The sequence below is a fragment of the Scyliorhinus canicula genome, chromosome 10, assembly GCF_902713615.1.
Source record: "Scyliorhinus canicula chromosome 10, sScyCan1.1, whole genome shotgun sequence".
NCBI lineage: Eukaryota > Metazoa > Chordata > Chondrichthyes > Carcharhiniformes > Scyliorhinidae > Scyliorhinus > Scyliorhinus canicula.
The window spans coordinates 168,694,035-168,715,486 of NC_052155.1; the positions used below are offsets into that span (position 1 = coordinate 168,694,035).

The 21,452-nt window shown below is 50.8% G+C and overlaps 1 protein-coding gene across 2 annotated transcripts in view; it reads right to left on the minus strand.

Annotated features, from left to right (window-relative positions):
- LOC119972756 (coiled-coil domain-containing protein 102A-like) overlaps positions 1 to 21,452 on the minus strand; it is a 568,320-nt gene that overhangs the window by 453,269 nt on the left and 93,599 nt on the right. For both annotated transcript variants that reach the window (XM_038810080.1, XM_038810081.1), the window contains exons 2-3: positions 8,106 to 8,795; positions 4,064 to 4,287 (exon numbers count right to left, since the gene is read on the minus strand). In XM_038810080.1, coding sequence (XP_038666008.1) covers positions 4,064 to 4,287; positions 8,106 to 8,726 — 845 coding nt within the window. In that variant the 5' untranslated portion in view covers positions 8,727 to 8,795. The remainder of the gene's footprint in view (positions 1 to 4,063; positions 4,288 to 8,105; positions 8,796 to 21,452) is intronic.

The window sequence follows — 21,452 nt, forward strand, 5'->3', positions numbered from 1 at the left end:
GCGACGCCGGTAGGTGCCGGGTGGCCGTTTGGTCCGGTGATGGCAGAGGGAAGTCAGCTTCTAAGCCGACTTCACTCCTTGAGACTGTATCCCACCTAATGTGGCGTAACGGCTAGCGGGAAGCCCGGGGTAGGCCTTTCCCAGCATCTACCGGCCACATCGCACCCCCGTCTGTGCACAATGCAGCCATTCCCGATCTCTAAGCAAGCTTGAGGGTTCCCTGCATGGCCCCCTCCATGGGAAATGCCAACCATAAGACCATAAGACATAGGAGCAGAATTTGGCCACTCAGCCCATCGGGTCTGCTCCGCCATTAAATCATGGCTGATATTTTTCTCATCCTCATTCTCCTGCATTTTCCTTATAACCCCTTATCCCCTTATTAATCAAGAACCTATCTATGTCTGTCTTAAAGACACTCAGTGATTTGGCCTCCACAGCCTTCTACGGTAAAGAGTTCCACAGATTCACCACCCTCTGGCTGAAGAAATTCCTACTCATCTCAGTTTTAAAGGGTCGTCCCTTTAGTCTGAGATTGTGTCCTCTGCTTCTAGTTTTTCCTACAAATGGAAGTATCCTCTCCATGTCCACTCTATCCAGGCCTCGCAGTATCCTGTAAGTTTCAATAAGACCCCCCCCCCCCCCTCATCCTTCTAAACGCCAACGAGTATAGACCCAGAGTCCTCAACCGTTCCTCATACGACAAGCTCTTCATTCCAGGGATCATTCTTGTGAACCTCCTCTGGACCCTTTCCAAGGCCAGCACATCCTTCCTTAGATATGGGAGCCAAAACTGCTCACAATACTCCAAATGGGGTCTGACCTAAGCTTCAGCCACAGAAGTACATCCCTGCTGTTGTATTCTACCCCTCTGCACATGAATGCTAACACTGCATTTGCCTCTTCACTGCCGACTGAACCTGCACGTTAACCTCAAGAGAATTGTGAACAAGGACTCCCAAGTCCCTTTGTGCTCCTGATTTCCTGAGCATTTCCCATTGAGAAAATAGTCCATGCCTCCATTCCTCCTTCCAAAGTGACCTTACACTACCCTACACTTCTCCACATTGTATTCCATCTGACACTTCTTTGCCCACTGTTCCAGCCTGTCCAAGTCCTTCTTCAACCCCCTTGCTTCCGCAATACTACCTGTCCCTCCTGCCAGCCTGGCACTGCCACCCGGGCACCTTGGTGGTGGCAGGGTGGCAGGGTGGCAGTGAAAATGTGCCAGCATGGCAGTGCCAAGTTCTCCTAGTGCCAGGGCGAGAGCCAGGATGCCACCCTACCTTGTCCCTGACCACCCAGCGGCCTCCAATGGCCTGGGAGGGAGACCCCCCTCGCCCAGGTGCCATTCTGCCTGGTCTATATTTGTGTGTACCAGTACGAATTGGCGCCCAGCTGGGATCTAGGGGCTGTTTAGCTCACAGGGCTAATCACTGGCTTTGAAAGCAGACCAAGGCAAGCCAGCAGCACGGTTCGATTCCCGTAACAGCCTCCCCAAACAGGCGGCGGAATGTGGCGACTAGGGGCCTTTCACAGTAACTTCATTTGAAGCCTACTCGTGACAATAAGCGATTTTCATTTCATCTCTTTGGGGAGGCCGATAGATGTCGGGAGTCGGTTAGATCCGGAGCAGCACAGTTAAGCAGTTTCTTAAAACCATTTAACTGTGCGGGACTGGGTCCCATTGGGCAGGACCCAGATCGCGACATCTCACAAAATCTGGTTAGGTCTTGCGAGGCCTTGCAGCCATAGGGGATCCCAGGGGAGGGCTCTCCTCGCATTTACCGGCTGTGTCCCGCTTTGATTCCAGCGGGACGCAGCCAGTAGATCGCGTCCTATAAGCTTTGCAAAGTCTCTCTCATGCACGTTTCATTAATTTAATCTGCCCCTGAGCATAGATGAACTTCCCAACTCACACATATATTGCACACATAAAGGCAAATCTGAGGAAAGTCATCGTGTAGCTATATTTAATATTCATTTTATTCTTTCACAGCATCACTGGCTAGGCCAGCATTTATTTCACATCCATAATTGCCCTTGAGAGGGTAGATTGAACCACTACTGTCCATGTGGTGTAGGTGTACCCACAGTGCAGTTAGGGAGGTTTCGACCCAGCAACAGTGAAGGAATGGTGATATATTTCCAAGTCAGAATGGTATGAGTCTTGGAGTGTAACTTGCAGGTGGTGGTATTCCCTTGCCCTTCTGGACTGTAGAAGTCATGGGTTTAGAAGGTGCTGTTGAAGGTGTCAACAAGGGAGCTCCAGCAGTGCATCTTGTATATAGTGCACACTGCTGTTACTGCGCACTGATGGTGGAGGGAAAGAATGTTGAAGGTGGTGAATGGAGTGCCAATCAAGCTGGCTGTTCAGTCTTGGATGGTGTTGAGCTTCTTGAGTCCTATTGAAACCGCACTCATCCAGGCAAGTGAAGAGTATTCCATCTGATATCTTGTAGATGGTGGACATGCTTTGGGGAGGCAGGAGGTGAGTTACGTACCACAGAATTGCAAACCTCTGACATGTTCTTGTAGCCACAGTATTTATGTGGCTGGTCAGATTCAATTTCTGGTCAAAGGTCACCCCCTGGATTTTGATAATGGGAGGATTCAGCAATGGTTATACCATTGAATGTCAAGAAAAGGTCATTGTTTTTGAAGATTTCAGGCTTTCTAGTCCTCACCACTCATCCGCCTCTCACCCACTTTAGCCCCTCATATTTCCCTTGACAACTCAATGCCCACACTCAACCAGTTTTCACCATGGGCAGATTTTCAGAGCCATGTAAAGCTGAAAAAAAAACCAAATCTAACGCAGCTCTCACTATCATAAAGACTTCATAGTGAAAAAAAACTCCAATGCATGACAGCTTCCACGCTTTTAAATTTCCTCAAGTGGTTATTCTCCTATAAAAACAGACTTCCAATCATATTGTTAATCCTTTAATAGCTTCTTTAAGCTGTCAATAAAACTGTGAACTCAGAAGTCCCCTGCTGAGATAATTGAAACTTTTGAAACTCAGCGAAGCATTCAGAAAAAAATAGGCCTTGGGGAACGGTCAATAAATAACTCTATTGAAACTTGAACTGCTACTACACTAGTTGGTCTGTCAATCAAATCAGTCCAAAAGAGATTTTCTTAAGCTATCACTGACAGCTGGCACCAATTTTCTTTCATAGTTTGAAGAGCAGGGAATTTTAAAAGAACCTCAGATCATGTCAGGTAGACAGACCTCTTTAAGAGCATTTACATCTCCTCCGTTAATTTGTATCTCCCACACTGCAGATTGAGACCTTTTCAAAGCTAAATTGGGGCCTGTTTGAATGCACTTCAAAGTTTGATTGGCCCTACTGAGTTTGGGCCTCCTTCCCATGTGAATCACCCCTTTCCCCCGACTGGTAAAAGTGGGATCTGTCAGAAGTAGGAGCAGGACTTACACATCTGGATCCGCAGAGTCCACCTGACTCTGTGGAAACCGGCCCTTTGCCTCTATTCGATCAAGATGTGGAGATGCCGGCGTTGGACTGGGGTGAGCACAGTAAGAAGTCTTACAACACCAGGTTAAAGTCCAACAGGTTTGTTTCAAACACGAGCTTTCGGAGCACGGCTCCTTCTTCAGGTGAATGGAAAGGCTTTCCATTCACCTGAAGAAGGAGCCGTGCTCCGAAAGCTCGTGTTTGAAACAAACCTGTTGGACTTTAACCTGGTGTTGTAAGACTTCTTACTCTATTCGATCAAATATACAGGTTCTTCTGACTTTTTGATTAGTCCAGGCTTAACAATGGGTATCCTCCATCACATGCTTAACACGGTCCAATCCGATCGTGGAGCTATAAAAGCAAACCAGTCATGACATTCTGATCCCAGATTTGGATTCTCTGGCTATTTGGTTAACTAAGTCACCCTACCTCCACTTATTTTTATCCAGGAGTTCTCAATCTGATACGTAAAAAATGAAATGTTGTCCCTTTGCCTGGAGTTTCACGGAGGGTCAATTCTCACCACTCAGCCATAAAGCTTAGAATACACAGCAATAATATTACAAAATCTTTCACCTACTCTCTTTCCTTCTGAAGTATTTTTTGCGACTCATCCAGACGAAACTGTAAGGCCACGGTTTTCATGGAATCGTTTTCAAAGGCGTGCATGGTATCTTCCAACAGAAGCTTGGATCTTTCAGAACAAACGGCAGAGTTACACAAACTCAAGGTGGCAGAAGACTCCGGATTTTGTCCTCCTCCACGCTGCTTATCTCTCAGCATATTTTCAATGATGTCAAAACCCTGGGGATAGACCACATCAAATCTTTAAAATGTTAAAGACACATGTGACATGAGTAATGCAGACATCTGTATTTTTAAATAATACAGCTTTGCTGGAAGCTTTCCCAAGTACTGCAAAGGAACATTTCCAAGAACTTGTTACACTTTGATTTTGTTTAGTCTCAGGAAATGACTTCATAAAAGTGCACCATGTGTGTCCCATCGTTTGAGGGACCTTGTCGATAATTCAGCCTCCGCTAAATTATGGTCCTCAAAATGTCCGCCACGGTCCCTTGCGATTATCGCGTCAGAATGGGAAACGACTACAAAAAATATTTGCCTATTGCCCAATGTTCACTTTGAGGAAGAGAAAGCTGAGGAGAATGAGCACGACAGACCAGACCCTAATGTGGTGTCACTTAGAATGACAGACTTGGAGACTGGAGAAATAAGGTGAAACTTCTGAGGGGCTCTTTACCGTGTGTCAGATGTCCACATTTTGCTTCGTACTTCTGCAATAATTCTGGCAAATTTACAAAAACATAATCTTGATTATGTAATCAAATTAATTCAAAAATCAAATGTAAGAATCAGCAGGTTTTGTATGCCTTTTATGAACAGAAATTCAGGGTTTGATATTTACCCTGGCCCTCGTACCACCTCATCCACTGGTTATGCACATGTTGCACCAATTCTATTACCTCCTTGCGAAAGAAAATGTTGCTTAAATCTCCTATTTACCCCCTTAATTGTAAACCAGGACCCTTGGCTCACAAATCCTCTGCTGGGTTCTTATTTATCCCTCTGTTCCATATACATCTGAAAAACCGTCTTTAGTGTTGAGTTCTGATTAAATAATAATAATCTTTATTGTCACACGTAGGCGTACATTAACACTGCCACGTTCTGGCGCCTGTCCGGGTACACTGAGAAATAATTCAGAATGTCCAATTCACCTAACAGCACGTCTTTCGGGACTTGTGGGAGGAAATCGAAGCGCCCGGAGGAAATCCACGCAGACACGGGGAGAACGTGTAGACTACGCACAGTCACCCAAGCCGCGAATCAAACCTGGGACCCTGATGCTGTGAAGCAATAGTGTTAACCATTGTGCTACCGTGCCATCCAATAAGGTATTGACTCAAAAGATTGGATGTAATGTTACCCTAACCCACCCATTGTGAAACCAGGGGTAAAAAGGCAGCTTTTACACCTCACTCAACATTAATTAAATGGGGAGCTAAATTGTGTGGAAGATAAAACCACCGCACCCAATTCAAGCAGCTTCCAATGGATCCGGTTCAAATTGACCCCAATGCACTACCAATCCTGACGAGTGTTCCCAGTCTTCATTTCCGATTCCAGCATTTTTGCAGTACTTTGATTTTTGTCCCCATATAGTATCCTGTCCCTGCGCCATTGGCGAGAATGAAGTTCCAGAATAGACAACCTTTCTACATACCTCGAAATTATTGTCCTTCTCTAGACATCCGTTAAGAATTCTACACCTTCCTCTAACATGGTGGCAAATATTGAACCCTGTACATTACAATGTGACTTAATTAGCATCTATCTGATCGTGTCCATATATATTTGGGTATATCATTATATGTTTAAGAATCTACAAATAGCTGAAAGAAATTAACGTTCACATTAAACTAATAACTACTTTTCATAAACTGAGTCGCTGAAATAATAATGGCAGTGAAAATCGGGGAAAGATTTTTTACATAGTTTGGAGGATCACATTCCTGGGGTGGCCACCGAGCGCTGAGGATATTGGAAAGAGACAAAGTGAAATTACAAACTCACCATTGAATTGAAGACTATTGGGTCATGGAGCATACATTCCGAATAATTCAAGTGCCAATTAGACTGTGTAATGAGAAAACATAGGCGTGATTCAGCGCCCTGTTGTGCGATGTTTCGTACTGGTCCACATAAACGTGAACCAGGAGTAAATGCACCTGGGGGGGGGAGGAGGAGGGGGGGAGAAATAGGGGGGAGGGGGGGAAGTGAGGGGACGGGGCAGGGGGAGAAGAGGGGGAGGGGTGATGGGGAGGAGGGAGGGGAGGGGGAGGAGGGAGGGGAGGGGGGGAGGAGGGAGGGGAGGGGGAGGAGGGAGGGGAGGGGGAGGGGGAAGGGTGTGGGGAGGGGGGTGAGGAAAGGGGGGAGGGGGAGGAAGGGGGGAAGAGGCAGGGGGGAGGGAGGGGGAGGGAGGGGGAAGGGGGAGAGGGGAGGGGGAAGGGGAGAGGGAAGGGGGGAAGGGGAGAGGGAAGGGGAGGGGGAAGTGGGAGGGGGAAGGGGAAGGGGAGAGGGGGGAAAGGGGGGAGGGGGAAAGGAGGAGGGGGAAAGGGGAGGGGCAAAGGGGGAGGGGGAAAGGGGAGGGGCAAAGGGGAGAGGGGGAAAGGGGAGGGCAAAGGGGAAGGGGAGGAGGAGGGGAGGGGAGGAGGAGGGGAGGGGAGGGGAGGAGGAGGGGAGGGGAGGAGGAGGGGAGGGGAGGAGGAGGGGAGGGGGAGGGGGAGGGGAGGAGGGGAGGGGGAGGAGGGGAGGGGAGGGGAGGAGGGGAGGGGGAGGGGAGGGGGGGAGGGGGAGGGGAGGGGGGGAGGGGAGGGGGAGGAGGGGAGGGGGAGGGGGAGGAGGGGAGGGGGAGGGGAGGGGAGGAGGGGGAAGGGAGGAGGGGAAGGAGGAGGGGGGAGTAGGGGGAGGGGAGGACGGGAGGGGGGAGGGGAGGGGGGGGAGGGGGCAGGGGAGGAGGGGGAGGGGGAGGAGGGGAGGGGGAGGAGGGGAGGGGAGGGGAGGGGAGGAGGGGAGGGAAGGGGAGGGGGGAGGGGAGGGGAGGGGGAGGGGAGGGGGGAGGGGAGGGGGAGGGGGAGGGGGAGGGGAGGGGGAGGGGAGGAGGGGGAGGGGAGGGGGGGAGGGGGAGGGAGGGGGGAGGGAACGGGAAAGGGGGGAGGGATGGGGAAGGGGGGAGGGACGGGGAAAGGGGGGACGGGAAGGGGGGAGAGGGGAAGGAGGGGGTGAGCGGGGGAGGGAGGGAGGGGGAGGGGGTGAGGGAGGGAGAGAGAGGGAGGGGGGAGGGAGGGAGAGGGAGGGAGGAGGGAGGGAGAGGGAGGGAGGGGGGAGGGAGGGAGAGGGAGGGGGAGGGGGATGGGTCTCCAAGGTCATTGGAGACCCCCAGGACATTGGCGTCCCCCAGGACATTGGAGACCTCCAGTGGTCGGGGGTTGGGCATGGTGGTACCCTGGCACTCCCTCTGGCATCTAGGCACCTTGGAATTACCAGCCTGACATCCTGGCAGGCTGGTAGTGCCAGGGTGCCCCGGTGCCGCCCCATATATCTCCCGTATAGTTATATGTTTCTGTTTGATAGAGAAAGCCTAGCGTCCTCTGACTCTTGTGCACTGTAAGCTTTAGTTTATCACCGGTTACATTTCGGGAAAATTTCTTCCAGTGCTGACATTGTGAGGTTGAGATTCCAGGTTCCGATTCAGGTCGGTGCTGAGTCACATGTATAACTGTCCGAATCCCCAGAGCTCAGGGGAACAAAATCAGGCACATTCATGACTTGCCTCGGATGCCCCCATGGATCAAGTGTGATCAGCACTCATAGCCCAGGGTAATCAGTGCTCATGGGGGGTGTGGGGTGGGGGGGGCGGGGGGGGGGGGCGGTGGGGAGAGATTAAACTGGGGGGGAGAGAGTAAACTGGGGGGGGCTTTCGTGTGAGAGTGGGGGTGGGGGGGAGAAAAAGTAGTTCACAAAATTCTACAGTATTGTTATTCAAACGTGACTTTTGCATCACCATTTTATGCCTAAAAAGGGATTCTTGTCTCACTTACCTTCTTTGGCGAGCAAGTTACTTGATTTGGAGATGGTGAATTGTTTTTACTTTCCAAATCTTTGACAGGTTCCTGTTCCAGAGCATTGAGTTCATATTCCTCCGGCCTGACCACTGGGGCCTCTGACTGACCTTCTGTCGGTTTGGCTTCTCTTCTCACTTTCTCATTCTCGTTCAATAATTCCTGCTTTTCTCTTTTCAGGGCAGCTAGCTCCTTCATGACCGACTCCAGCTTCTGCCGCATCTGTCGCACTTCCTCGCGGGCCTTGTTTCTCTCCGCCCTCACTTTGCTCCATTTCTCTCGCCAGTTGGCCGTGCAGTCGGACCACCAGCGCATGGTCTTTTCCATCTGAGCCGCCCTGGCCCGGACCTCTTCCAACTCCCGATGGTACAGCCCTTCAATGCTATCCCAGTCACTGCAAATGCCCGCATGCTGGCTCAGTTGCTGCGGTAACGCAGATTGCGATGGGGCCTGGAACCTGTGAACGGATGAATCGGCGCTCAACACGCTCTCGGACTGGTTTCCTTGCCCAAACTGCCCGTAGAGTTCTCTCGCAGGAGACTGTTGAACGTTTGGATTCTGCGCCCCTTCTCCTCGCTTGGCAATGGGGTTCGAACTCATGATCACTTTCTCAAACCTAAATCTCGTCAACTCCTTTTCCACTTGCTAAATCTTTCCATCTTCGATCTCCTGCGAAAAGAAGCAAATGATTGATGAGATTAAAAAGAGAGAATAGACTCTAACTCCATTTTCAATTAAGCCTTGAAGATGCTATGCTTTTTGTGATCACTTGAGCACACAGTGGAGCAGACGTTAATCACAACTGACCAAAGATGAAATCTCAGTATACAGACTGATCAGTTCCATCTTCCATTACCAAAATAAGTTTCAGGCACAGCATTTTCTGAACAAGCTCCTTCCTGCACTGTTAATTTCTTCTGCAAATCTAAATTGCAAATGCAAAAGAAGTTTCAACCTTTGACAGGTTGCGATTTTCTAAGTTGTTGCCAGACATCTCCTGCAGCGAGAGAGAGGGAGTTTTTCTAAATTCCAGGCAATTCTGGGCTCACCTATTGCTTAATTTTTTTTCCGTTACCACCACCTTTCACCTTGTAGCCTCAATCCTTCTGTCATTTAATCCCTCCTGCCTCCCCCCCCCCCCCCCCCCCACCCCCATCACAGACCTTCCCTCTGTTCTTTGTCATCCTCCCTCAATCCCTTTGCTCTGAACTTCCTTTAAGCCCCAATACATTTCTTGACTTCTGCAAATTCTGATTAAAGATCAATGGCCTGCGACATTGGGCAGGATTTTCGAAAGACAATGGCGGCATGACCAGAAGTGGGCAGATCCGGAATTTCCCATTGCCGGCTGGCATGCCGGTTTGCTGGCACCATTTACAAGAGATCTGGGTCAGGGATTGAAAGGCAAGAGGGAGGTAGCCAACTGAGGTACATATTAAAGACCTTCTTCCATGCCAATTGGAATCAGGAGAGTTCCACACTGCGGCCAAACACAGCCAGTGGGAGTACGTGGCCTCCAGACAGGGAACAGGGGTACCTGAGGAGGTGAGGCGCATGGGGTGGGTAGGTGGGGCGGAGGGTGGATAGGTGTCGGGCTGGGACCTCATTTGGTCCTGATATTGGTGTCCCGATCCCAAATGGAGTGTCCAGTCCATTAACTTTATTTCAGTCTTTAACAGATGCTGCCTGGGCGACTGGTTATTCCCGTCCAGCTTCTTTTTTTAAAACAGTATAGGGATGGAGTATTACGTTGAAAGGCCAAGGGTGGGATTTAGGGTGGAGCTGGGCAGGACGGTAGGTGGCTGGGGTCTGCTGGCTGGACAGAGGAAGAGGAAGCTGGAGGACTGTCAGGAGACAGGACCGGGAGAGAATAGGAGGACGGAAGGTTCACAGGCAGATGTGGGAGGAGGAGGGAGGAGGTGAAACTGAAAAATACTTAAGAGGACAATCAGAAACCTGGGCGGCGTAACTATGCAAAACCGGCTGCTGCTTAAAGTGTCTACAATAGCAGTGACGGAAGCAGGAAACCTCGGTGACAAGACAATCAGACAGATCGAAGTGAAGAGCCAGACCGTGATTATATCCGAATGGAGAGGCTGGAATGGAAGGATACAGATGGTCACTCTGTGACAAGGGGAGCCAATGATTTCTGACTCCTTGAAGGCCAGGATTAGTTTTCAATGCAGGAAAAAAATTTGACAAGCTTACCAGTAACAAGAAAGGTAAACTCTAGGACCATTCCTTTCGATCTCTTTATATGTGTGGCACTCTGTCATTCATTGTAAAAAAAAGTAAATGCCGCCACCGTCCCAGACAGCCATAGGCTTCTCTCCCCTTTGAGAGCTGACTGGTGGTGATTTAACCTGAGGGTCATTACACCTCTGGCAACCAGTGTGGTGAACCACTGTGTGCTCCTGTATTAGGGGATGTAAGGTAGGACCTGCACTACAAGTTCGTCGGTAGCCCCTGCCGGCCCACAAGGAGCCGTATAAATATGCGTGTCCTCCTTCTGATCAGCCATTTCACCAGCTGCAGCAGGAGGCCACGCATCTGACTGTAATAAAGCCACAGTTGTACCCAATCTGAGTCTTTCGTACAATTGATCGTGCATCAGGGGGCAAGGTAGGGAAGGAGGGGCCTTCATGAATAACCTCAGCTAATAAGGGAATTGAACCCACACCATTGGCGTCGCTCCGCTTCATAGAACAGTAGCCCCAATAATCACGTGGGTCCGAAGTGAAAATGGCAGCCATGCATACTAAAAGCACTGCAGGAGTTAGACCGTGTCTCCTGAGCTCCTTTCTCTGTGGCACTGCTTTATGGTGATGCTGGATGAACACCTTTGGAACGTTTGGCATGTTTCTGTCTCCTTTCGATTGTGCTAATGTGTTGGTTTTTTTTGTTGCTTTTTAGACAAGGTTGCATTCAAAAAGTATTGGCAGGCAGGCACCGCTAAGAAAGAGGGCCTTAGGTCTGGCTGACTGACAGGAATGTCTCAATTGCAACACTTTTGCTGCTGTAACTCAGGGCCTCTGCTGTGCCCTCTTCCTATGGAGTGATCTTTAACCTGCATGTTCTTCCTCTCCGCTCCTTCTCCAGTACATCCATCGAATCAAAAGATTGTGGAGACACAAGAAGACGTCACAATTCTTGACGGCAGCCCCGGAGAAGATACAAATATCGCCCCGAGCCCTAACCAGAGCTCTGCATCTTCCCATTTGATTCCTGATTACCTATTCTCGAATGACAATTCTATACTGCTCAGCTCCACTGGTGGGCCTGCGTAGTATTATTACCAGTCATGAGAGAAGAGGTTATCATTCGGCTCAAAGCAGCCTTCCTGCCATTTGTGCTTCACTCAAAAGCATCGCACAAATGCCTGACCTCTAGACTATAAATGCAGCAGAAAGGCAGCCTTTATGCTTGGAAAGTGTCAAGGAACTGATGCTGTGAATCACAGATTAATTGCACACCAGTGGTAGTGAAAACTCTTTCTGAAACTGAAGTGAGGAGTCATGTCCGTCCCCTGGGGGTGCATACCGCTACATGAAAGCAATCTTATTCACCACCCTGGGTATCTTGCCTCTGTTGAGCTGGATAACATAATTGTGTAGTGACCTCTGCAGTATCAAATATGATGGGGTGAGCAGGACACTAAGGGTGCGATTCTCCCAACGGGAGACTAAGCGCCGACACCGGAGTGATTTCACTCCAGCGTCGGAGGCCGCTCCTTGCCCACTATTCTCCCACCCCCAGGGGGCCTAAATGACTCAGCCGGCGGCACTTAAATGACGTCACCCGCGCAGGCGCAGGTTGCCATCCTCCCCGCGGGCACCCCGCAAAACATGGAGGATTGATCTTGCGGGGCGGCGGAGGAAAAAGAGTGCGTCCTTTAGATATGCCGGCCTGCCGATCGGTGGGCACCAATTGCGGGCCAGACCCCTCCTGAGCACGCATCTGGTGCTCGACCTTCCCTCCTCCTCCCCCCCCCCCCCACACAGGCCGCACACGCAGCATTCGCGCGCTGTTCACGCCGGCAGCGAACAGGTGTGGTTGACGCCGGCGTGAACCGGTCGGATTGGGCAGGCCACTCGGCCCATCCGGGCCGGAGAATCGCCGCTCGACCGTTAGAAACCGCAAGCAGCGATTCTCTGAGCGGCCTGTCGTAAAACTCGGCACGCCGTTTTGGGGGGAGGGGGGGTGGGAGAATCGCGTGCGGGTGCCAGGGTGACATGGTGGGAATCGCCCGGCACTCCCGCGATTCTCCCACCCGGAGTGGGGGTCGGAGAATTGCCCCCTCAGTTTGCTGTCCTTCAAAAGATGCCACGGGGATCGTGAAAAGCACAAGTTCTATCTGTCTCCTGCCAGGGAAAAAGTGTAAATGGCTATGAATGGTTGGGTATGATGTTTTTCTTTGGGTTTAGTCAGAGTTATAGCAGAAGACCGGTAAAATCTCCAGCACCACTATAGGTATCGCCCTCTGGTGGCTGGGAGCCATGTGTTTCTTCACGGGAGCTGCCATCTTGGCCCATTGCTTTACACTATCGTCTAGGTGGCTGCATTGCCTTAAAACTGTTTGCATTGTGATCCTGTGTCAATCTGAGACTCTTACTGCCGCAGTGAATATCAGGGATAGGAGCCTGAATTTTTCCACCACGAGTTTTTTTGTGGATGGAGGAACCATTTTTGGGTCCAGTACCATCCGCGACGCCGGTCTGCCAGTGATAATTATGCAACGGCAAGCCTCAGACTGGCTGATTTGTCACTTCAAGACGCGGATTGCATGTTATTTTCATGACGACGCAACCTCCAGCAGTGCACTTCCCACCTGTGAGTTACCAAGCTGCAGGCACTGGAGGGAGCCTGTACACCACCTGTAAAATTCCATTGTCATCTTTAACAGCCTCAGTCGGATTCGGCCACTGCCGCCCGGTTGCCTTCAAAACACAGAAGCCACCTCTGGAAAAAGCAGGAGGATATGTCTTTTTTCTTTTCATTTTCTTCAACCCCTGCCTTCAAACCCATCTCCAAGTGTCTGGTAAAATTGCCCCCTCCCCTTCACCCAATCTTTACCCTTCCCCAAATGCTAGCCGGGATTTCCCGGCCACGGGATGGAACATCTCGCTGTGGTGGGCGTGGCCAGCCAGCCAAAAGTCCATTGAGTGTGGCGGGGCTGGAAGGTCCTGCCAGCGGGTAGGGTCAGTAAAGCCCGCCCACTATTGCTATGTAGGTTTGACTATGGCAGATAATCCCAATCTACTGGCTGATCAGGCTGCCGGTACACACATTCGTTTCTCCAAGGTGATGAGAGGAAGTCCTTTTCTTCGTCCGAATACCAGCGCCAATTGATTTTGTCTTTTGAGTTGTTCTGGGGATGGCAGGACTGTCTGATGAAGAGGCATTGGGCAAACTGGGCCTGTTCTCTCTAGCATTTCGAAGAACGAGAGGTGATCTCATTGAAAGGGGGCAGCATGGTGGCACAGCGGTTAGCACGGCTGCTTCACAGCGCCAGGGACCAGGGTTCAATTCCGGCTTCGGTCGACTGTCTGTGTGGAGTTTCCATCAGGTGCTCCGGTTTCCTCCCACAGGCCAAAGATGTGCAGGTAGGTGGATTGCTAAATTGTCCCATAGGTGGCGTTGCTGGGTTACGGGGATAATAGTAATAATAATGTTTATTGTCACAAGTAGACTTTCATTAACACTGCAATGAAGCTACTGTGAAAAGTCTCTGGTCGCCATATTCCCGCGCATGTTCGGGTACGCAGAGGGAGAATACAGAATGTCGCAATTACCTAATAGCACGTCTTTCGGGACTTGTGGGAGGGAACCGGAGCACCCGGAGGAAACCAACGCAGGCACAGGAAGAATATGCGGACTCCACACAGACAGTGAGCGAAGCCGGGAATCGAACGTGGGACCCTGGCACTGTGAAGCCATAGTGCTAACCGTTATGCTACCGTGCTGTCCACACGCAGTGTGGGGACCTGGATATGGATAGAGAGCTCCTTTGCAGGGTCACTGCAGACTCGATAGGCTGCATGGCCTCCTTCTGCACTGTAGGAATTGTATGAAAACTACAAAATACCTAAAGGAATAGACAGGTAGCTGCAGGTAAGATATTTCCCTTGATTGGGGAGTCTAGTACCAGGGGGCATAATTTCAAAGTAAGGGGTGGGGTTCCCCTCAGGAGCAAGATGAAGAGTAATTTCTTTATGCAAAGGATTGTGAGTCCTCGGAATCAGTCATTGAGTATGTTTAAAGCAGAGATTGGTAGATTTCTGATTAACAATAACGTAAAGGGGTATGGGGGTAATGTGGGTAGAAGCCATTGAAGTGTGCGATCAGCATCGATCATACTGAATGGCGGGCAGGCTCGATGGGCTGAATGGTCTACTCCTGTTCCTATTAACTCAAAAAAGAACGACAAGTATTTGTAGAGGTCTGCCGATCTGAAGCCATTGGCAAAAGAAAAATTGTGAACGCAGAGTCATGGGGCTGGATTCTCTGAGCCTCCGTGCCAAAATCGCGGGGGTGGAGAATTGCCATTTACCAGGAAATTGGCACTGGCGCCGCTGAAACGATTCTCCGATCCCTGGAGAATCGCTCGGGATTCCCTCGCACGCGATCTACGCGGCGCGGGTAGGCGGCCATTGACAGTGGGCCTCCCCCCAGCGCGATTCTCGGCGAGAAACAGGCCGAGTTCCTGACGCCGTGGTTTTAACCACATGTCGGCAGTCAGGGACCTGGGGTGGAGGCTGCGGACTCAGTCCACACCCGCCCTGGTGGGGGGCGGGGGGATTGGCCACCAGGAGGGGGCCTCATGGACGGCCAGGGGAGCGATCGGGCGGCCCGGATCCGCGGGCCCGCGATTTCAGGGGGGCCTACATTTGTGATGACAGTCCACGGTGTGAGAGTCCGCCAATGTGCACGGCGCAGCCGCTGCAGTCCGCCGCCATGTGCATGCGCGGACTTCTGACCGGAAGTGCGGGACCCCGTATCAGCAGCCAGAGCTGTGAGAAGCACTCTGGGGCCCTACCAGCCCCCTGGCGGTAGGGGAATCACTCAGAACAGTCTTAAGGAAAGTCCAGAGTAAAACGCCAGCGTTTTGACACTGGCGTGGGGACATAGCCCCATTTTTTGAGAATCCAGCCCAAGGTGTGCTACAAAAGAATAGGAACAGGCAGCACGGTGGCGCAGTGGGTTAGCCCTGCTGCCTCACGGCGCCGAGGTCCCAGGTTCGATCCCGGCTCTGGGTCACTGTCCGTATGACGTTTTCACATTCTCCCCGTGTTTGAGTGTGTTTCGCCCCCACAACCCAAAAATGTGCAGGGTAGCTGGATTGGCCACTCTAAATTGCCCCTTAATTGGAAAAAAATGAATTGGGTACTCTAAAATTTAAATAAAAGATTAGGAACATGAATTTTTTTGGTAAAATTTTAAGGCTAGTGTTTTATATTGAAGCAGTTTTCTTTCAATTGGTTCAAACATATTTGTTAGACTAATTTCATAATTACCCATAGTTAATGATATCCAAGCACATCTGCGATGCTACATGGCATATGTTTGACTTTCCTATCGGAAGGTATTACAGGAGAAATCACTTTATGTTGCCGTCCTTGAAACCGCTTGGAAATAGTTGATTTTGTAATATTGCAGTAGAAGGTTGTTGAGCCAGCAAAATATTTATTCAGGGTATCCTTATATCAGCAGAATCCATTTTCATGGTGACTGAGAAGGCATTCTATAATTTACAGATCGCAGCTTTCACTGAGAAATAAAAAGCTGTGTGTTCTGCGTGAATCAAAGGCTCCAGTGTTACACGGGAGGAACGAGGAAGCCAAAGTGCATGTTTCTCGGCTGTCCTGTTAAGCGCAGACACATTTTAAAATTTTCAGCAAATTGACAAGGTCTGTGAGGCAAGAAAGCCTGTGGCACAAGGCCAAAGTTGGGCAGGAGACACAAGAGCAACAAAGGTCACAGGGAGGTGGTGGTAACGGAGGAGACTTCTGGTTATGAAAATAGACATGGTTAAAGGATGGTTTCTGGTGAAGAGGAGAGAAATCATGGTTTGGGGGTATTTTGGTCGGGGAACTTTCTGGTCAGGGAGAGAGATCGTGGGCTGGATTCTCCCAAAATGGGACTGTCATAATATACATTATATACATTATATACATTATACCAGACAGGACACGACCACTATAAAGCCAGAGGGCACCAGTTTTCCATGTCACCGGATGGCTGTTTGCTGGTCAACGCTGATTCAGTCATGGTAGGTCTGTTAATTTTCAGCACCCCACACCTGGTACCATGATGTGTTGGGCTGGCTGAGTCGATGTGGACTGCACTTGATGCAGTGTAGCGAGAGACAGACTTCCAACACTTTAAGAGATGCAACACAATTTCATTTAACATCTAAACTATAATACATGTTCAACTGTGGGTTGACACTATGCTGACTTGACTGGAGACCTGATACTAGCCTAACCAGACTTACTAGCTACCACATGGTGTTTGCACTGGCTAATGTTCATGAACTCTGATTGTCTCAGTGGCTGGGTCCCGAGAGAGCGGGAAAACTGGTGCCCTCGGGCTTTATAGTGGTAGTGTCCTGTCTGGTGATTGGCTGCTCTGTTCTGTGTGCTTACTGGTCATCCTGTGTGTCAATCACTGCCTGTCTGCACTCCATTATATACATGGATGTATATTATGACAGGGACCATGTCCCCCATGCTGGCGTAAAAACGCTAGTGTTTTACTCTGAAGATTTCTGGGAAAAAGTGGAGCCGATTCAATGGCCTGCAGGGGGCTAGCAGGGCCCCAGAGTGATTCACGAGGCTTTAGCTGCGGATATGGGCCCCGCACTTCTGGTTTTGAATTTGCGCATACACACGGCGGCGTCCTCCAGCAGCCACGCCGAGCGCCATGGTGGACTCAGACCGCGGAGGCAGACACAGAAATAGAGCCCCTCGATTAGCCGCGTGCCCGAACATATGACGACGCCAATCTGTCCCCCAGGCACCTATAAGGCCCCCCCCAGAGCAACCGGACCGGCAATAGCAGGTTAGGGAACTCGGCCAGTCGGGAGCGGAGAATCGCTGGGCTGGCCTCTGGCAATGGGCCCCCAGCAGCGCGGCGTACTCCGCGATCACGCCGCTTCTCGAGTCCCGGAAAATCGCCGGACCGACGCCGGGCCCAATTCAGGTGTGAAATTGGATTCTCCGCCCCCTCCATTCGGCGCGAGGCTGCGGAGAATCCAGCCAGTACTCGTGCTCTGGGGGAATCACCAAGGACAGCGGAGTAATCATGTACGAGAGGAGAACACGGGAGTTGCAGATCATTAAGTTGGTCAGGTCAGGTTTGGTCATCATGACAGTGAGAGGTCGGACAATTGTTGGAAGGGGAGCAAGTAAGCTTGATGGACCTGGAGTGAACATACCTTCTCCTCCTGGCCCACAGGCTGTGCTGCGAATGCCCTGCTCACCTCCTTTTACTTGCTGAGTTTTCCAAGTCCAAAGAAACTGAACCAAAACGGGGAACGAATAAAACCTCTGTAAAAACAAAGGCTCGCAGCTTCCTTAAAATATTTTACTGACCAACCTGCCAATGAGACCAAATTGAAACACAGAAAAAGAGATTTGTTCTGGCACAGAAAGAGGCCATTTGAACCCATTGTGTCTGAAGCCCAGGCTTCACATACAGCAGTTAAACACGAAGCTTAAAGCCCATCCTCCGCTACCATTCATACTCACAATGGGCGAGTGTGGTATAAGAATCACTCTGGACTGGTCTTTAGGTTCAAGCTCTTTTATTGCAGACCCTCTTCCACAGAGCTGCTGGCTTACAAGGAGCCCACCAGCTGTCTCTATTTAGAATACAATCAATGCCACAGGTTGTGCTGGCAAATACATTAACTGGGAGTTTGCCACACTGATTAGCAATACATTGTCAACTGTCACATTCGGAGGAATGGTCCTAATACGTTGTGTTTCTGACACTCAGTTATCTCCATTCAATTTGTTTTCTGCGCACCTTCAAATTGTGTTTCTCTTTATTAAAAACTCTCTGACATTTTCCAGAGACTGGGGGCGGGATTCTCCGACCCCCCGCCGGATCGGAGAATTACCGGGGGGGGGGGGGGGGGGGGGGCGTGAATTCCGCCCCGCCGCCAGCTGCCGAATTCTCCGGCGCTGGTTTTTTGGCGAGGGCGGGAATCGCACCGTGCCGGTCGGGAGCCGTTTGGATTAGACCAGGTCCGTACCAGCGGGACCTGGCTCTGAGGGCGGTCTGCGGAGTCCTCGGGGGGATCTGGCCCCAGGGGGCGTGGGGGGGGGGTGGTCACGGTTGGCCTGGCCCGCGATCGGGGCCCACCGATCTGCGGGTGGGACTGTGCTGTGGGGGCACTCTTTCCCTCCGCGCCAGCCGCTGTAAAGCTCCGCCATGGCCAGCGAGGAGAAGAAACCCCCTGCGCTTGCGCCAGAACACGCTGGCGCTCCCGTGCATGCGACAACTCGCGCCGGCCGGCAGAGACTCTTCGCCGCCGGTTAGCATGGCGCCAACCACTCCAGCGCCAGCCTGGCCCCCGAAGATGCGGAGGATTCCGCACCTTCCGAGCAGCCCGACGCCGGAGTGGTTCAAGCCACTCTTTGGCACCAGTACAGCCCGCCCCTGCCGGATACCGGAGAATCCGGCCTATGGGTTCATCCCATTCCTTCCGAAGGGAACATGCACTCCGTTCATTCTTTGACCCAACTGGAATTCTCTTTCCCCATGATGTCCGCCTTGTTCTTGCTGAATAATTACGTGTCATAAATGGAACCTTTGTTTCCACTTGTTTCAATCTTTTAGCCAGATAAGTGTTTGCTGTTTTACTTTCAAATCGTTTTGCAAGCTTATAAATCTTATCGTTCAGCACATTTGAGACATCCAGTGCTTTTTCATCTTCCAGTTCCTTGCGCTTCAGGGGTGGATTTACTTTTTCCATTCTTATTTTGATCTTTTCTTCCTCTGTCTGTGGCAGAACTTTGTCCTTTTATTCATTCAGCGGATCCTTCAGTCTTCTCCTTGTATCATTTGGCTTCCTCCTGGAATGTGGAATATTTCTGAGTCTTCTCAGCCATTAGCAGTTTTATTCACAGTGACGTTATGTTCATTTTGCTTTTCCTTGTAATTTTCCAGTGGAAAAGGTGTTGGCCTGAGGGAATTCTCGTAACGAGTGAAGATCTTTCAATGCCTTTTCCTTTTCTTTGTGAAGCTCGCTTGCTTCATCTTGGACTTTCCTGTGATTCAGTAGAGCCTTTCCAGGTTTGTCCTGCTCCGCTTCCATTCTGCTGTTTAAGACAGTTTTCATTTCCCCATGTTGCTGAATGGTTACGCATTCCTTTCGCATTTGATCTTGAAAAAAACTCAACTGTTCTTTTAGCTGTTTATTTTCTTACTGATCTCTTGCCAATTCACCCTGGGTTCCAGCACATCACTTTGTTGCTCCTGACGGTTCCACAAAGTTCCGCACCATTCACAACTCCTCAGGTGCGAAAGAAGCCGGTGTCCATATGCAGCAAGACGTGGGCAACATTCAGACTTAGTGATAAGTGACAAATAACATTCACACCACACAAGTGGTGAGCAATGATCTCCAGCAAAAGAGAATCTAACCATACATTAGTATTGCTGATTCCCTCATTATCAACATCCTGGGGTTACCATTAACCAGAAAGTGAACTGGACCAGACATTGTGGCCACAAGAACTGGTCGGAGATTCAGAATTCGGTGGGGCGTAACTCCCCTCCTGACTTCCCAAGGTCTGTCCATCATTTACAAGATACAAGTCAGGGGCGGGATTCTCCCCTACCCGGCGTGACGGAGGGTCCCGGAGAAGGGGAGTGGCGCCAAGCACTCAGGGTTCGCGCCTCCCCAAAGGTGGGGAATTCTCCCCACCTTTGGGGGCAAGCCCCGCGCCGGAGCGGTTGCCACCAGAAGACCGGCGCAAAAAACCGGCACCCCCGGCAGCGGGGCTGGCCGAAAGGCTTTCGCCGGTCCGCGCATGCGCGATGTAGGGTTCTCTTCCGCTTCCGCCATGGCGAAGGCCGTGGCGGGCGCAGAAGAACATACTGCAGCCAGGGCACTGGCCCGGAGTCTGAGCGGGGGGCCCCGATCGCAGGCCAGACCACCGTGGGGGCACCCCCCCGGGGTTCGATCGCCCCCCGCCCCCCCCCCAGGACCCCGGGGGCCTGCTCGCGCCGCTGAGCCCGCCGTTCCAGAGGTGGTTTAAACCTTGGCGGCGGGAGAGGCCTCCCAGCGGCGGGACTTCGGCCCATCCGGGCCGGAGAATCACCGCAGGGGCCTCTCCGATCGGAGTGGCGAGATTTCGCCGCCGCCACTTCCCGGATGGCGGAGAATCTCTGCCACAGCGGGGGCCGGATTTTAGGCGCCCCCAGGCGATTCTCCGACCCTGCGTGGGGTTGGAGAATTTCGCCCCAGGAGTGCGATAGAATACTCTCCACTTGCCCGGATAAGTGCAGCTCCAACAAAACACAAGTACGCCATCCAGGACAAAACAGCCCACTTTACTGGCACACCATCCACGACCTTAAGCATTCACTCCATCGGCCACCGACATACAGTGGCAACAGTGTGCGCCATCTATGAGATGCACTGCAGCAACTCACCAAGGATACTTCAACAGCGCCTTGCGAACCTGCGACCACTTACCACTTTAGAAGGACAAATGGATTGAATCTTGCTGGAGTACCGCATTTCATAGTGTACACCAATAATCAGAATCTTTCCCGCCATTTAGCTTTTTATAAAATTGCATGTAACTTGCCGGCAGTGAGAGCTGACAATAGCATAATGAGGTCAACAGCAGCCATCAGGAACCTTCAGGAATGATGGACCCAAAAATGTATCTTCTTAGCCAATAAAATGTAAGGATAGAGAAAGAAACAGGGATGGAGGTTGAATCCAATGTCCAATCCAGTACAGGAGGAGAAATAAAGAGAGGGAAAGAAATATTGAATTAAAAGAGAGAAAAGAAGACTCAGAAAAAATAAAACACAATGTATTTGCTTTTTTTTAAAAGCCCTAAGAAGAATTTGCAACATGCAGGAATGAGATTTAAATGCTTGAATTTGTCCCTATCTGGCCCAGTGAGATTGACAGGCATTACATTCACACTTGCCAAGTTGTTAAAAGGATACTCGCAAGTGTAATCATTACCCCAACCTTCAGCGATGGGCGCAATGGGTAATTAATATGCAAATCCAGAAAATTCTTAAAACTAACGAGGAGGTTAAGGCCGAGGTGCAATTTATTCAAAGCAAATAAAC